Source organism: Meles meles, chromosome 6, assembly GCF_922984935.1.
Source record: "Meles meles chromosome 6, mMelMel3.1 paternal haplotype, whole genome shotgun sequence".
Lineage (NCBI taxonomy): Eukaryota > Metazoa > Chordata > Mammalia > Carnivora > Mustelidae > Meles > Meles meles.
The window spans coordinates 88,513,009-88,529,599 of record NC_060071.1 but is presented as its reverse complement, the minus strand read 5'-3'; the positions used below and the strand labels follow the sequence as shown (position 1 = coordinate 88,529,599).

Sequence of the window (16,591 nt, the reverse complement as noted above, 5' to 3'; positions counted from 1 at the left end):
GGCAGAGAGAGAGGGAGAAGCAGGCTCCCTGCTGAGCAGAGAGCCTGATGGTGCTCAATCCCAGGACCCTGAGATTGTGACTTGAGCTAGAGGCAGAGGCTTAACCCACTGAGCTACCCAGGTGCCCCTAGGCTATTACTTTAGGTACACTATTTCTGTCTTCTGGTCACTTAGATATGGAGTTACTGCTTATATTGGCCTACCTCTCCAGGTAAGTAATCTTATGTTACTATTACTGATCTTAAATAACATCATTGTCAGAAGTTAAGTGCTACCAAATTTGTAATATGCTGCTAATACAAATATATTGTATCTCTATTATAATTGGGGATTAAACTTCCTGATTTACTTGTTTAAGATTCTGTTTTTAGATAGTACTTAAAGTTTCCACATGAGGTGGTTGAAATTCACAGAATAGAAAAGGACTTAGATGAGAACAATACAAGGAAAACTAAAAAGTGAATTACAACTATAATACCGTATCAGATCTGATTTACAGAAGGGTTTTTTTTTTTTAAGAATTATTTATTTATTTTAGGGTTGGGGAGGGGCAGAGGGAGAGAGACAGTCTCCAACACATTCCCCCCTGAATGAAGAGCCTGACTTAGGCCTCAGTCCCATGACCCTGAGATCCTGACTTGAGCCAAAATCAAGAGTTGGACATTCAACCCACTTAGCCATCCAGGTGCCCCTGATTCACAGAAGCTTAAAGAAGAGATATGTTTGACAAATAAAAATTTGAAAGTTAGGATGCATTTTCTCATAGAAATCAGGTTGTAAATAGTGACTGGGTATGCAGGCCAGCCCATACAACCACAGTGAACCTGAAAAAGCTATCATCTGTGGAACTCTCCTTTATATAATAAGGAGCTTATTATCTATAAGACACTAATGATGACTTTAATGTAAGGCTGAAGCACTAATGTGACAGGGAGTAGTGAGGATGAGGATTCTAGGCAGATAAGTCTACGGTGGTCAAAGCCCAGCCCCCATCGCCAGTCACACCCTTTATTTTCTTCCAAGAGATTAGCCTGCCTGCTTCCATTTTCTTTGCCAGCATCTCTTAGTTATGGCCAAAGTTTCTGTCCTTCCTGACCATTAAATTAAGTAGGACATAATATTGTAAGTCTTTGAAAAATATACTCAGGCTCTCCCTGATAATTTGACTTGGTCTAGGAAGCTTGTAGCAATTAAAAATTCTAACAGTTAAACTAAGGGAAATAAGAATGATTGGTGGATGTACCTCCACTTCCTTTCATATCACCCTTTCCTATAACTCCAGAACACATTTTAGGTTGGTCAGGGCTGCCACCTTGCTTAACTCCAGAGATGGTCATTCATTTGGTAGTCTACATGCAGTGCTAAGGGGGTATTCTGTGGTTGCTCTGGGGTAAGGTGAGAAAGCCAGATGATATGGGAGTTAGGGAGCATCCCGTGGAATAACAGTCATAGGGAAAAGAAGGGAAAAACCAAGGACCTTCTAATCAACAGTAAGAAGGACGTGAGGGGCATAGTGATAGGGACACGTCGCTGGGTAGCTATTCCCTAGAGGCCTTTTAAATGTCAGAGACTTTGGGGCTCCTGGGTGGCACAGTTAGTTAGGTGTCCAACCCTTGGTTTCAGCCCAGGTCTGAAATAAATAAATAAATCTTGAAAAATAAAAAATAAATGTCAGAGACTTCATGGTTATTCTTCTCTAATACAGCTCAGAGTGAATGAGTGCAAAACTATCACATTAATTTTTTCTAAATAGCCTCCAAATACCTTTCATTGGTTTAGAAGAGAAAAACATGAAATACGCGTTATAAGTATGGATAAAAGAATTAGAAATACAGAATCGAATGTTTAGTATCCAACCAAAATTTGACAATTTGATGTTTATTCTGTTCTAAATCTCCAGGATTTATTTCTCATTCCTTCTCCCTCATGGAATTGAAGTTCATTTATCATCATGTACTCCCTGATCTGTCGGGAAAGGTCTTGGTTGACGTTGGCTCCAGGCTCGGCACAGTCCTTTATGGGGTAAAGTCCAGCTTGTGGACATATTCAACATTTGGAAAATACTTTCTCCTCCTGCTAGCAACAGTTTTGCTTGCCACCATCCAAGGTGACAGCTTGGCTTTATTTGTTAGAGTAACAGAATAATAAGGTTAAAATATGATACTGAATTTGGAATTTCAAAGGCCAGCTCTCTGATTTCCTTTACTGGTTTGTCTCTGTGACACAAATGAATGACTATCAGCAAAGCAGAAGCAGGTGACCTCAAAACACTTTTGTTATTTTGTCAGTCACTGTTGGCCTCCTAACTCTGTTTTCTTTGTGCTATATATTAAATAGTGTACTTTATACACTTTGGTAAGTGTAGATAGCTTTGGTAAGAACTTTTAAAAAAAGCTCTTATAAAGTTTACTTGACCTTGGAAATTGCATACGGCCATAACAAAGTCACTTAATACTCCCGGTTTCACATTCCTCACCTGTAAATAAACTAAATGATACCTAAGGATACATCTTGGTCCAATTTTCTGTGATTCAAGTTTGAATGTAGACATTTGTGTCTGAAATATCACTTCGATGTGGCTTTAAAAAAAAAAAAATTCAAATCAAGAGTATTTGTAGCATTCCTAAATGGTTTTATCAAAAAACTTAAATGTGGTTTCTGGTTGCCATTAGCAGACTTATTAAAACATGTGGCCAACAGCAGTAGAGGCCCAGGCCAGAAACTCTCAGTTCCCAGCATCCATGCCTGCTCCAAACAGAAACACTTAACTCTTTAGTGCTTAGTTTATTTATCAGCGTTAAGGCTTTCATTCTATAATTAGGAATGATACCCGTAATAGAAAATACAGTTTGTCAAATGGCTTTTTTGGAAGACATTAGAGATTATGATTATTTACCATATTTGCTTCACTTTTGTCCATTTTTTGATTTGTTAGAAAAATACAGAGCTGAAAGAAACCCAGCTATGCCATTACGTGGCAGCGTTAAGAAATTTAAACATAGTCTCATTTTTCCTCCATATTAAAATGGTTACTGATTCAGTCAACAAAAAATTTTTGAGTAACTACTTACACTCTATTGAACAGAGTCTAAAAATCTATCATGAGCTATAAATGCAAATTTGGTTCACACGTGGGTGTTACTTGATGTTACTTGATGTAAAGTAATACTCAGAATATGATTCGACCTTTCCATCCATACTACTTTTTTGTGGATACATAATAATATCTAGTCAGTTCTTGATTATTCTTGTTTATACTAGGAAGATGCCAGATTAACTTCCCTAAGCCAAACAGGACATATCTCTGGCTGCTTTCCTCTAATGTCAGACTGTGCATGATTTTCCATTATATCCCCCACGGGTTAATGCCTGTCTTGCTTTCCCCTGCTATACCTTCCCAAGAAATTACAGAAGTAGACTATTAAACAGAGAATCTGTATGGGATTACTTCTCTCATTTCCAGCATTACTTAATGCACAGTCTTATCAGGAAAAGTGAGAAATCAGTCTTTCAAAATATAATTACTTTTAAATAATGGAAATTGACAAACTACGATTAAGGTCTTGATCAGTAAGAATCTTTAAATTCTTGAAGTTGTAAGTTCTACATATATTAAATGTTATTTATCTTTCATTTTATTTTTACTTTATTCTATTTTTTTTTAAGTTTGATTTTTTAAAATTTGGTATGGAAATTAACTCACAGTTCATTCATTTGCATCATGTCTTCATTTTTTTCAGGGTTATCTTTACAGTTCAGCCCTGCAACTATATGGAGTAGAATTGAATGGAGACTTTTGCCAGTTGCAGGAAATGGTCATAAAGAAATACCAGTTCACTGACAGAATAAAGGTACCCTTTTATTTATGTATTTCTTTACTAATGAAGTACAGTTGAGACACAATGTTAATTAGTTTCAGGTGTACAACGGTGGTGATTTGGCAAGTCTTTATGTTACGCAATGCTTACCACGAGTGTAGCTACCATCTGTCACCCTACAATATCATTGGCTATGTTTCCTATGCTGTACTAAAGGTACCCTTTTTAAGTACATATATTCTGTTATCTATTTTATAGCATCATTTAGGCAAGTTTCTTCTGGATTAGAGTTGGAAAACCTTTTTGGATCTATTCTTGGTTGCTGCTGTGTAGAACATTGAGTTGACTTAGTATTTTAAAACAATAAAGGTGAATTTAATTATAATTACCTTCCACTCCTATTTCTCTTCCTCCCCAGTTTCATTAGAAAGTAGAATTTTTCTTAATTTCCTTCATCTCCTCTATAGTATAGTTTGGGTAGCAGCATTTTTTAATCTCTAGATGTAAGTCAAAAGTGTACTTAATGAAACTCTCCTGTTGAAAGTAAGCAAAAGGTTAAGTAATACTCTCAGTACTTCATCTTCTTTTTCTTAAGTTTCCAGAAAGAGCTATGGATGCCACAGAATGGCAGTTCAGGTGGAATGATGGCTTGGGTTGGGCCATAACAGAACTTAGCTCTTTCTCTGTATGTAAGGGCAAAAATAATCAGAAAAGGAAAAGGAAGTTTTTTGGTTAATGCAGTAATTCTTATCCTTTCATGATGATCCTACACTTCTAATGGCAATTCGGGAAGATAGGGAGCACTTAGGGCTGTCTTGTGTTAAGATGTTGAAAGACATCTCAGTAAGATTAAGGATCTAGTCCTCCCCTTTTTTATTGAAGGAAATTTTTTTTCCTCCTTCCAGACTTCCTTTTTTTCCCCTCTCTTTGTCTCTCTCTCATCTTAGAAATAGAGAGAAAATGATTAAAGCAGATTTATTATCCAGTAACAAATTCATGGATTTTTCTCGTCATCCCAATTTAGTGAACAGATACACACTGTTCTTGCATAATAAGAATCACATAACAGGAATGTTGATTTAATTGAAAGTTAAGATTTAAAAATTGACCTCTTAAGAATCCTAGTTTATAAATGGACAGTCAAGGGGTGCCAGGGTGGCTTAGTTGGTTGAGTGTCCGACTCTTGATTCGGCTTGGGTCACAATATCAGGGTTGTGGGATGGGCCCTGTGCGGGGCTCGGCACTCAGCAGGGAGTCTGCTTGCGATTCTCCTTCGCTCTATCACCCCCGCACCATGCATGTTCTCTCTCTCTAAAATAAATCAATCTTTTAATTAATAAATAAATGGACATCCAAGTACCTTATTTTTATTTTATTTTTTTTTTTAAAGAAGATGATAAGGTATGTTAAACGTTTATTTACACATTAAAAGATTTTTTTTACCCCTAGCTTTTCAACGGAGCGTATGTGGATGAGTTCCCACCCCACATACTTCTGCAGCTCTGGTGGCTGTTAGTAACCCAATGACAGAAAGCTGTTTGTATACCATTTCATTGGCAACCTTTACAGTTTCCTTCCTGGATGGTAAAGACAGTTGTTGTGTTTGAGAGGCCCTAAGATCAACGGAAAGGAATTCTAGGGTTTGTTTGTTTGTTTTTAGGTTATTTTTTAAATTTATAATATTTTTAAATTTAAATAAATTTATATAAATATAGGTTATTTTTATCTTGAAATCTAGGTAGCCTTAAGTCTCGGGCTCTGCTTTTTGTTTTATTTTTGTTCCTATTTGGTCGTCTTTAATAGGACTTTCCTCAGAAGTCTAGAGATCCTTGGCTGTCCATTCAGACTTAAGAGTGAGAAGCAAAAAAGCCGGTTGACGTTCTCAGCACTGAAGTGGGGCTTCTGAGCATTGGGGGCTTCACTGTTGAGTGATCTTGCTTGGCTGGTTAATCACTTGGCGAGTATCTGATGAAGTATATTAAGATCTTTCCTCTTGGGCTGGTCTGATTGCCCAGAGAAAACCTTTCCAGGCTCCTTAATGAGTGGTACACATCCTGCAGATGGAGGGGTAGAGGAGAAGAAGGGAAACGTAAGGGATTTATACCATCCTGTCTGCCTTACTGCCTTGTTTTCAGGACATTAGCCTTTCTTTCAGCTAGTCCTGCTTTCCCCTGACCCAGACACCTTTGTTTTACCCTTCCCAGAGAATAAACCTCTATTCTTCTGCTGGGGTATAAGAAAGTCCTATAGGAGTCTGGGTACTTCTAAAACTGACTTTCAACCCAATTACCTTATTTTTAGCATTTCTCCCTACTCCTTAACCCAGAAATAGCTGGTGCCATCAATTGTGAGCCTTTTTGAGATTCTGTAGTATAAGTCAAGTCTGGGTCTTAGCTTTCTATCTGTCTAGCTTAAAAATCAGATTTTTCTCGTCTCCTAAATTCCTTATTAGTTCCTCTGTTTTCCCTAACTCACAAAATTTTATCTCTGTTATTTCCTTTCCCATTCCTCCCATCCTTGTGGGTATATGCCTTCTTTTCTAAAAACCCTATACTGTTATTATAATGGGGTTTCAGGAAAGTATAAGCATACATGCCATGTGTCTTATGCACTGTCTTTACACGAAAGACCCATTGACTTAAATTCTTTCTTTATTTTTCTTTATTCATTATTTTGTTTATTCTTTATTCATATCTCACTTTTCCTTTGATGGCACTTAAGAGTTACCAGCATAGCTGTTCCATCCCATTACTAGACTATAATGTATTTGAGTGTAGGTTTTGTTATCTCATTCCTCATGGTGTGTCACCCTCCAGAGTATCTTGTATATAGGAGGTACCCATTAGAAATTGGTTAGAGGCATCTGGGTGGCTCAGTCAGTTAAATGTCTGCCTTTGCCTCAGGTCATGATCCCAGGATCCTGGAATCGAGTCCCACATCAGGCTTCCTGCTCGGGGGAGCCTGCTTCTCCCTCTCCCTCTGCTGCTCCCCCTGCTAGTAATCTCTCTCTCTCTGCCAAATAAATAAGCGAATAAATCTTTAAAAAAAATTGGTTGAATTGATTTTGGTTACCTTGCAGCCTTTGCATTATTAGCATTCCAGTTCGTCCAGAGCCATTTTGGGGGGTTTCCATGGGACCTCTCTTGATTGCCATAATTAATTTAATTTAATAATTTATTCTTTTTTTTTTAACCATATCTGTGGGGTGGGGTGTGGGAGAGTGAACAGAGATGGGAAAGAAAAAGAGGAAACTGGTATATCAGTAGGTTAATTTGCATGCCTATTTCATATCTCAGCAGCATATTTAGAAAGTTTATTAAAGTGATTGTTTTCTGTGTGTTCAGTAACATGTTAAAGGTGTGTTTCAGAAACTAGAGGCCCACTTAATGTAAATTATCTTAGTATTTTTCCTACTTAAAAAAGAGAATAAAATATGTTAAGAATCAGACCCCACAACATTCTGAATACTGTTTATTTGTAAACCAAAGAAATCCTCTAATAGAAAATAAACTTTTTCTCTTCCCTTTAAAATAAAAGTGGTTTGAGAAAATAGATGTTTTCTCTTGTTACGTTGCTTATGCTCTGTAAGATTTGTTGATTGTGGTCAAGTTAATTTTTTTGAGGTATATAGTTTTAATTTTTTATTATTAAGTTTTTTATGTTAATTCCTACGTAGTTGACATACAGTGTTATATTTCAGTTGTACGATACAGTGAATCAGCAGTTCTGCACATTACTCGTGCTCATCACAAGTGCACTCTTTCATCCCCATCGTCTGTTTCACCCACTCCCCGACCCACCTCCCTCTGGTAACCATCAGTTTGTTCTCTATAGCTAAGAGTCTGTTTCTTGGTTTGTCTCTCTCTGCTTTTTTTTATATTTCTCTCCTTTGCTTTTTTTGTTTCTTAAATTCCACTCATAAATAAATATGAGTGAAATCATATGGCCTTTCTCTGATTGGTTTATTTCACTTAGCACTATACACTCTAGCTCCCTCCATGTCATTGCAAATGGCAAGATTTCATTCTTTTCTATGGCTGAATATCCCTGGATGGATGGATAGATAGATAGAGGTACGACATCTATATTCATTCATTTGTTAAGGACCCTTGGGCTGCTTCCATAATTTGGCTATTGTAAATAATGCTTCACTAAATACAGGGGTGCATATATCCCTTTCAATTAGTGTTTTTTGTATTTTGGGGATAAATACCCAGTAGTGCGATTGCTGGATATAGGGTCATTCTGTTTTTAGCTTTTTGAGGAACCTCCATACTGTGTTCCACAGCGGCTGCACCAGTTTGCATTCCCACCAGCAGTGCAAGAGGGTTCCTTTTTCTCTACATCCCCATCAACACTTGTTTCCTGTGATTTTGTTTTTAGCCATTCTCACTGGTGTGAAATGATACCTCATTGTAGTCTTGATTTGCATTTCCCTGATGATGAGTGATGTTGATCATCTTCTCATGTGTGTGTTGGCTGTGTGTCTTGTTCGGAGGAATGTCTGTTCATGTCTTCTGCCCATTTTAAAATTGGATTATTTGGGGTTTGGGGGTTGAGTTGTGCAAATTCTTTATATATTTTGGATACCAACCCTTCATCACATAGGTCATTTGCAGATATCATCTCTCATTCAGGAGGTTGTCTTTTAGTTGGGTTGATTGTTGCCTTTGCCGTGCAGAAGCTTTTTATTTTTATGTAGTCCCCATAGTTTACTTTTGCTTTTGTTTCCCTTGCTTCAGGGAACCTATTTAGAAAGATGTTGTTGTGGCCAATGTGAGAGAAATTATTGTCTGTGATCTCTTCTAGGATTTTAACGGTTTCAGGTCTCATATTTAGGTCTTTACTCCCTTTTGAGTTTATTTCCATTCATTGTGTGAGAAAGTGGTCCAGTTTCATTCTTTTGCTTGTGGCTGATCACTTTTCCCAGCGTCATTTGTTAAAGAGACTGTCTTTTTCCCGTTGCGTATTCTTGCCTCTTTTGTCAAAGATTAATTGACTTTATTATTGTGGGCTTATTTCTTAGTTTTCTGTTCTATTTCCATTGATCTGTGGATCTGTTTTTATGCCAGTACCATACTGCTTTGATGACTACAGCTTTGTAATCTAACTTGAAATCTGAAGTTGTGATACCTCCAGTTTTGTTTTTGTTTTTTAAGATTACTTCGTCTATTTGGGATATTCTGTGGTTCCATACAAATTTTAGGATTGGCTTTTTCTAGTTCTGTGAAAAATGCATTTGGTATTTTGATAGGGATTGAATTAAATCTGTACTTTGGTTTGGGTAGTGTAGACTTTGTTACAATATCTATTCTAGTCCATGAGCATGAGATGTCTTTCCATTTCTTTGTGTCATCTTCAGTTTCTTTCATCAGTGTTTTATACTTTTGAGAGCACAAGTCTTTCACCGCTTTGGTTAAGTTTATTCCTAGGTATTTTATTGTTTTGGGTGTGAAGCATATAATTTTTAAGTAAATTGTTTTATTTGCCTCTTTGGATAAATAAATCAAGTAAATTTTAGACGAAAAGTCAGACAAAGCCAATAAACATTTTATTAACATTTTATAATATATAAATTACTTTTATAGATTTTACATGATTCCATTGGATCCTGTGAATCAGGACAGATACAATTCCATTTTACTCAAAGTGTACAGAGTCAGTTGATGATGGAACCAGAGTTTGAACCTAGGGCCTTTGTCTCTTAAAATTAATCATATAGTCATAGTGGAAAAAGCTCCAAACTGGGGATCCAAAGACTATAATTATATGACTATGTAAATAAATCTATCTAAAACAAATTTTCACAAGTTTATGGTTTTTAATTAGATACTACATATTTCCCACAGGGGATACTATTAAATAGACTGTTCTTTCTCCCATTGTAATTAAGGTTAACTTCTCATATTGCTTCGTCATTGAACCCATAGCTATGTCTTCTGTGGTTATCTTTGTTTTCTCAAGTGAACTCACTCTTCTTTAGGTGCTTCATGCAGACATCTGTACCCAGGGTTCACTTCTGCAAAATGCTGATGTTATTATCATGAATAATGTCTTCGAATATTTTCTTGATGAGGCAGAACAGGCCAGGTATGTTATTTATTCAAGCAAAAAAGCTGTTAAAATATGTTCAGCAAAGTATGAAAAGGGATTAGTGGGGTGCCTGGCTGGCTCAATTGGTAAAGCATGTGACTTGATCTTGGGGTCGTGAGTACAAGTCCCACATTGGGTATAGAGATTACTAAATAACTTTGTTTTTAAAAAAGGGATTGGTAAAGTAGAAATATTTTCATATTTAACTTTTTTAAAACAACCTCAGCAAGATTATGTTAATAAGGAAGTGTATTACAAAAATAAACTTTGTAAAAGTTTGTAAAACAAAAATAAACTTTGTCTAACTTTATGAAATATTACATCTAATGGGGGGTACATATTAAATGATATCATGACCCAAGCATTTGCTTAGCAATCAGGGATGCAATAAGATAACCATGCCTGATAGGCATGTCTCCATTTTAGTTTTTTTGGAAAAACAGGTCATATGCTATCCTATCACAAAATGATGGGAATTAATTTCTATAAGTGATAGAAGATATAAGAATATTAACCAAAATAGTGATTAGTTGTCAAACTTTAAAAGTATTTTTAAGGTGGTAATCGTAGGTTCTTAAAACTATTTAGTTCCTAAAACTATTTCTTTTCAGGGAATAAAAAAGTTAGAATATCTGTGATCTCTTTTTTTTGACTTCTCTGCCACCTCTTTTTCTGACTTCTCTGCCACAGTTTGATGTTCAGGACCAGTCAGTCCCTCTAATTAGAAAATTCCTGTGGTCCATAGCCTGAGACATTGATTTTCAGGCTAGTTAGGAATCCTGACTTTTTTTTTTTTAAACATAATATGTGTACTCTAGATGAAGGAAAACTCCTTTCCATACGTACGAAATGGAATTACACAAATGTTTGGACTAGTGCATCAGTAAGGTTTATACTGCAGAGAAATAAAAAGACATATAATTATAGACCATAAATAGTTAATACAGAGTGAAATCCTGAATGGATTTCCTGCCACCCTTTTTACCTTCTATGTTCTCCCCTGCCCCCAACTCTCTGTCTCACACACATACACACGCCATACCCATTACTAGTAGGTTAAGGTCACCATGAAATTAACAGCTTAAATATTTTACAAATTTTTTTTTTTTTAAAGATTTTTTATGTATTTATTTGACAGAGAGAGAGATCACAAGTAGGCAGAGAGGCAGGCAGAGAGAGAGAGGGAAGCAGGTTCACTGCTGAGCAGAGAGCCTGACGCGGGACTCGATCCCAGGACCCTGAGATCATGACCTGAGCCGAAGGCAGCGGCTTAAACCACTGAGCCACCCAGGCGCCCCAACAGCTTAAATATTTTAAAAAGAAACTAATTCGAGGGGCGCCTGCGTGGCTCACTGGGTTAGAACCTCTGCCTTTGGCTCAGGTCATGATCCCAGAGTCCTGGGATTGAGCCCCGCATCGGGCTCTCTGCTCAACGAGGAGCCTGCTCCCCCCCTCTCTCTCTGCTTCCTCTCTGCCTACTTGTGATCTCTCTCTGTCAAATAAATAAAAAATTTTTTTTAATCTTAAAAAAAAAACAAACCTAGTTCAAAAGAAAGCTAATCATATAATCAAAGCTCAGCCAGAATAGGTGACAATTTTTGGTCACAGGCTGAAGACCAAAAACACAACATGAGCAAAGTTGTCTTAATCATAGCCCTCTTTAAGGTTAATTTCCAGTGGACAAAGTATGATTAGCTTTTCACCTTTTTAAGTTAATGACCAGTAGCCAAAACATTACATAATTTTTGGAAAATGAAATATTACCAGGTTTATGTTCTACAAAAGTTAAAAAAGAAAAACACCTTAAAGGCTTTGGAGTTTTATTACGGAACGATTTTGACTGCTGAAGAATGATAAAAGCCACTGGTGAACTTGGCATCAGAAATAACTGAATGTTTGGGTTGTTTTAAAAGCTTTCTTGGTACATTCATTCACATGCTCTACATTGTTCAGTGACTAGGTATTGGCCACGTGTGTTAGTTCAGTCATTTCTCCTAAATTAGTCTAGTGCAATGAATTTGAACTATAGGTAGGTTATAGCCATTAATGACAGTATAAAGGAGAATGTTTAGGAGACCCAGTAAAGCATTCTGACATTGGAATCGTTATCATTTACATACGTTAAATCTGTATTGTACTGAATGAAAAAGAAAGATGCCACCACATATAGCCTCCAAGGACTTGTCTTAATTAGACTCTGGGACAAGTAGAATGACACTGCTATAGGAGTTAGTATGTAAGAGAAAACAGAAATATATCCTAAAATTAGGACTTGTGTACTCAGGAAAGACTCAGGCTTCTGAATAAGTCCTGTCTCATTGGAGAGTAACACCCCCGATTTGTTGAGTAATTGTTGGTTTCAAAGGTGCCTCAGTGCATTTCCTGAGTAGGTGAAACACCTAGAGCTGCCAGAAGGACAAGAGCTTGCCAATAGCAGCAAGCGCTATTTGGAGAGTCATGGCCAACCACGCCAATTTAGTCAGCTTCTTCATTCTTATTAAATAAACTTCTGAAATATGTCGTTTTTAAGGAACCACATCAAAACAATAGCTCTAGCCCACGCACTATTATCAAGCACTGCTGCATGATTTTAGATCTAGCCTGAGGAAAAGAACATTTGTTATCATTTTGCCTAATGAACTCCAGAATACTAAACCTAATGACCATTGCTGTAACAGAAAGAAATGCGCTGCTCACCTGCCTGTTGCAAGGGCTGCTCATCTCTGCTTTGCTTGCCCATTGCCTGCCAGTAGTGGGGGTTACTCTCAACACTCACGCACATAGAGAAAGCCAGCTCATGTCTGCACTGAATTAGAGCTGGGCAGGTGCTGCCCTGTGGTACGTATAAACACACATGACATTTCATCATGCTTTCAACCTGGCTAGTCCCACTCAACTCCACAATTGCCATGTTGCCCAAAAGTCTTCCCATTAAATTTTTTGACAACTAGGGCTGCCTGGATGGCTCAGTGGGTTAAAGCCTCTGCCTTAGGCTCAGGTCATGATCCCAGGGTCTTGGGGTCGAGCCCTGCATCAAGCTCTCTGCTCAGCAGGGAGCCTGCTTCCTCCTCTCTCTGCCTGCTTCTCTGCCTACTTGTGATCTCTGTCAAATACATAATAAAATCTTTTTTAAAAAGTTTTTTTGGACAATGGAATAAAGTACAATTTCACTCTTGGTATTATTTTAAAAGATGTAATCTACATATCATGCTCTATTGTTAGTCTTTGCTTGGCTTCTGGTTTCTGTGGCCTTTCTCCACTACTCTTCCCCATCTCTGCCTCTTAGCCCTTCTCCATTCCACAGAACCAGTTTTGACACACTTTATCCAGAATTTAAGGAGCACCTGAGTGGCTCAGTCGGTTAAGCTTCTGACTCTTGGTTTCAGCTCAGGTCATGATCTCAGGGTCGTGAGATCAAGCTCCACGTTGGTCTGTGCACTGGACTTTGAGCCTGCTTGGGATTCTCTCCCCTACCATACTCTCTCTCTCTCTCCCTCTCTCTCTCTCACAACCAAAAAAATGAAAAGAGTTAAGGAGTTTTAACTGCTGATCCAGCTTTGACTTGTGTATTGGTTCTGAAAACTGAGTTTTGGCCTTAACAGTACCTCGTAGTAACACAAATCCCCATCTTGTTAAATCTCTTCAGTTTAGTAACATCACAATTTTGCCAACACCCCCTTCAGAAACTGAGGAACTTGTCAGTTTCTAATATGTTGCTACAATCCTATTTCTTGCAGGCAAACATTTTGCCCATCTGGATTTCTGGGTATTGCCTGTGCTGCATTTTCTCTTGTGATCTTCATTTTTTAAAAAGTGTTCAGTGTCTGGTAAAATGTAAAATATTAATTTTTAATATGTTGCAGAGCCTGGGAATATATCAGCCATAATGTAAGGAAACAAGGATCATTATTAGTAACAGTACCAAGTCTTGAAGATTCTCTCTCAGGCCTTCAGGTATGTAAACCTCTTTCCCAGAATTTTTCTTTTAAGATTTTATTTATTTATTAGAGAGAGAGTACACACATAAGAGAGTGATGGGGGCAGGTATGGGGGCAGTAGGAGAGGGAGAGAGCAGGGAGCCTGATGCCAGGCTCGATCCCAGGAGCCTGGGATCATGACCTGAGCTGAAGGCAGACGCTTAAGTGACTGAGCCACCCAGGACCCCCTATCCCAACATTTTTATTGTCAAAACTTTTCTCCTACTTTCTTCTGATAGCTATTACTATATCTTAGAGATGTTCTGTCTGAATATAGTGACAGATGATAGAAAGAAGAGCAGTAACTTACAGCCTAAGAACTGGTTTGTGGTTTGTTCATTGGCCCCAAGAGCTCTGAAATTGTAATTCCTATCTTGATATAGAGTCCTTTGCTTCTCCAACCAGTTTTTTCCAACTGGGGTCTTACAGTTTTAGGTTAATAAATGCTACTAAATGTTTGCAAGAGGCTTAGAACACCCACATCATAACTTTCCCCTTATAACAAAAGGAACAGGAATTCCTGGATGGGTCAGTCGGTTAAGCATCTGCCTCCGGCTCAGGTCATGATCCCAGAATCCTGGGATCGAGCCCTGCACTGGGCTCGAGCCCTGCACTGGGCTCCCTGCTCAGAGGGAAACCTGCTTCTCCCTCTCCCACTCCCCCTGCTTATGTTCCCTATCTTGCTCTCTGTGTCTCTATCAGATAAATAAATAAAATCTTAAAAAAACAAAAACAAAAAACTGAACCATCAATAATGCTTTCTTAAGAAATTTTTGTTAATCATCTAAATTTATAAAAGTAATTCATATTTATAATAACAAGGGAAATAATCTTGAGATATATAAAGAAAAGATGTTAATCTCCCCATCCCCTCCACTTAAGTCTTGTCCAGGAGAGACCCATCTCATGTGTGGTATAATCCTACCATACTTCTCATGCTTATAAAAATACGTCTTTTAAAATATATGGTCTCCAAGGGGCACCTGGGTGGCTCAGTTGGTTAAGCAGCTGACTTTTTTTTTATTTTTTTAAGATTTTATTTATTTATTTGACAGAGATCACAAGTAGGCAGAGAGGCAAGCAGAGAGAGAGAGGAGGAAGCAGGCTCCCTGCCAAGGAGAGAGTGGGCAATGTAAGGGAAGGGCCTGATGAAGGTTCTAGAGGGAGATTAGCCCCTCTCATGCAACCCCTTAACACCATTCACTATGTATGTATGAACAGTTTGCTCTGTTCTCTGTGTATTCTCATTGTTGTTTTAGTCTTTTATTGTTTAAATCTAATAATTATTAAACTAGTTATGTTAAAACAATTACTCTATTCTGTATTTTCTTTATTCTTTCGAATTCCAAAATCAAAGTAAATTAAATGCTGAATCCACAGACCTACCATGTAGTACAACAAAGAATTGTTCATGTGACACCATGTAAACTTAGTCCTACTTGTTGTAAAAAAAAAAAAAAAGAAAAGAAAAATCTGTCATCTTCAGTGACTTAGTTCATCATGATTTCTTGAAATTCCAGAGAACAGGATCATTCTACATTTTTCATGTATGTTTATCATCTTTTTTCCTTCCAGGTTAATATACAGTTATCTTCCTGGGTTGAAGAGGTACCACTGAACTACAATGTATACCCAGAAAAGCATATTGACAGAGAAGCTCTTGAACAAATTCATTTGTATAAGATTCTCTAACGTCAAAATAGTCCTACCTCAATGTAGTGGTTTGTTGAGTATATTACAAAGTAATAAAAAAGAAACATCACCCTGATACTCTAACACATTATTTCTATATATTCCTTTCTAGACTTTATATCTATGTTTACATATTTGTAAATAGTCTTATGGGTATATATACACACACATAGTTGTGTATAGACACATAGTTGTGTCCATATACAACTTTGATTTCTGTGATAATTTAATTAAAATATTTATCTGAATATTTTTGGTTTTCCTGTTTCTTTTATCTTGCTAAAAACAAATACGTGTTTCTTTTTTTTTTTTAATATTTTATTTATTTGACAGAGATCACAAGTAGGTAGAGAGGCAGGCAGAGAGAGAGAGGAGGAAGCAGTCTCCCTGCTGAGCAGAGAACCCAATGTGGGACTCGATCTCAGGACCCCGGGATCATGACCTGAGCCGAAGGCAGAGGCTTTAACCCACTGAGCCACCCAGGCACCCCCAAATACGTGTTTCTTTAGTCACTGACTCTGTATACCAATTCCAGATATGACAAAAAAGATTAGAAGGTGTTTCTATCATAAGAAAAGGGTAGAAGGGAACGTAGGTTACTTTATATCCCATTTATTAGATCTCTGTTCTGTAAGATTGCTTGTACGCAACTTTATGGGAGAAGGCTAGCACAAGGACTAAAATAAGAAAATAATTGCCATTGCTAGGAAAAACCAAAACTAGAAAGATAGCCTCCAAAATATAAATAGAGATTTTTATCTAGGTGGAGCAATTAATTACTGGTGATTTTTTTTTCCCTTTTCCGTGTTTTTCTTTATTTTCCGTTTTTTTCTGTAATGAATGTATTTCTTTTGAAATCAGGAAAAGCAGATTTTTTTGTTTTTTTTTTTTAAAGAATATAGTGGATTATCAAAAGAACACCTAACTGGTTCTAATAATATTTAATATTAATTTTATTTTTAATTTTAATTAAAATATTTAATATTACATTTATATTACTTTTTTAAACTA

At 37.1% G+C, this 16,591-nt stretch overlaps 1 protein-coding gene across 1 annotated transcript in view; it reads left to right on the top strand.

Moving 5' to 3' along the window:
• LOC123944483 overlaps positions 1-15,793 on the top strand; it is a 33,831-nt gene extending 18,038 nt beyond the window's left edge. Inside the window, exons 4-8 of the mRNA XM_046009620.1 lie at positions 1,901-2,022; positions 3,741-3,851; positions 9,802-9,908; positions 13,775-13,865; positions 15,464-15,793. Coding sequence (XP_045865576.1) covers positions 1,901-2,022; positions 3,741-3,851; positions 9,802-9,908; positions 13,775-13,865; positions 15,464-15,580 — 548 coding nt within the window. The 3' untranslated portion in view covers positions 15,581-15,793. The remainder of the gene's footprint in view (positions 1-1,900; positions 2,023-3,740; positions 3,852-9,801; positions 9,909-13,774; positions 13,866-15,463) is intronic.
• Positions 15,794-16,591: the final 798 nt, after the last annotated feature.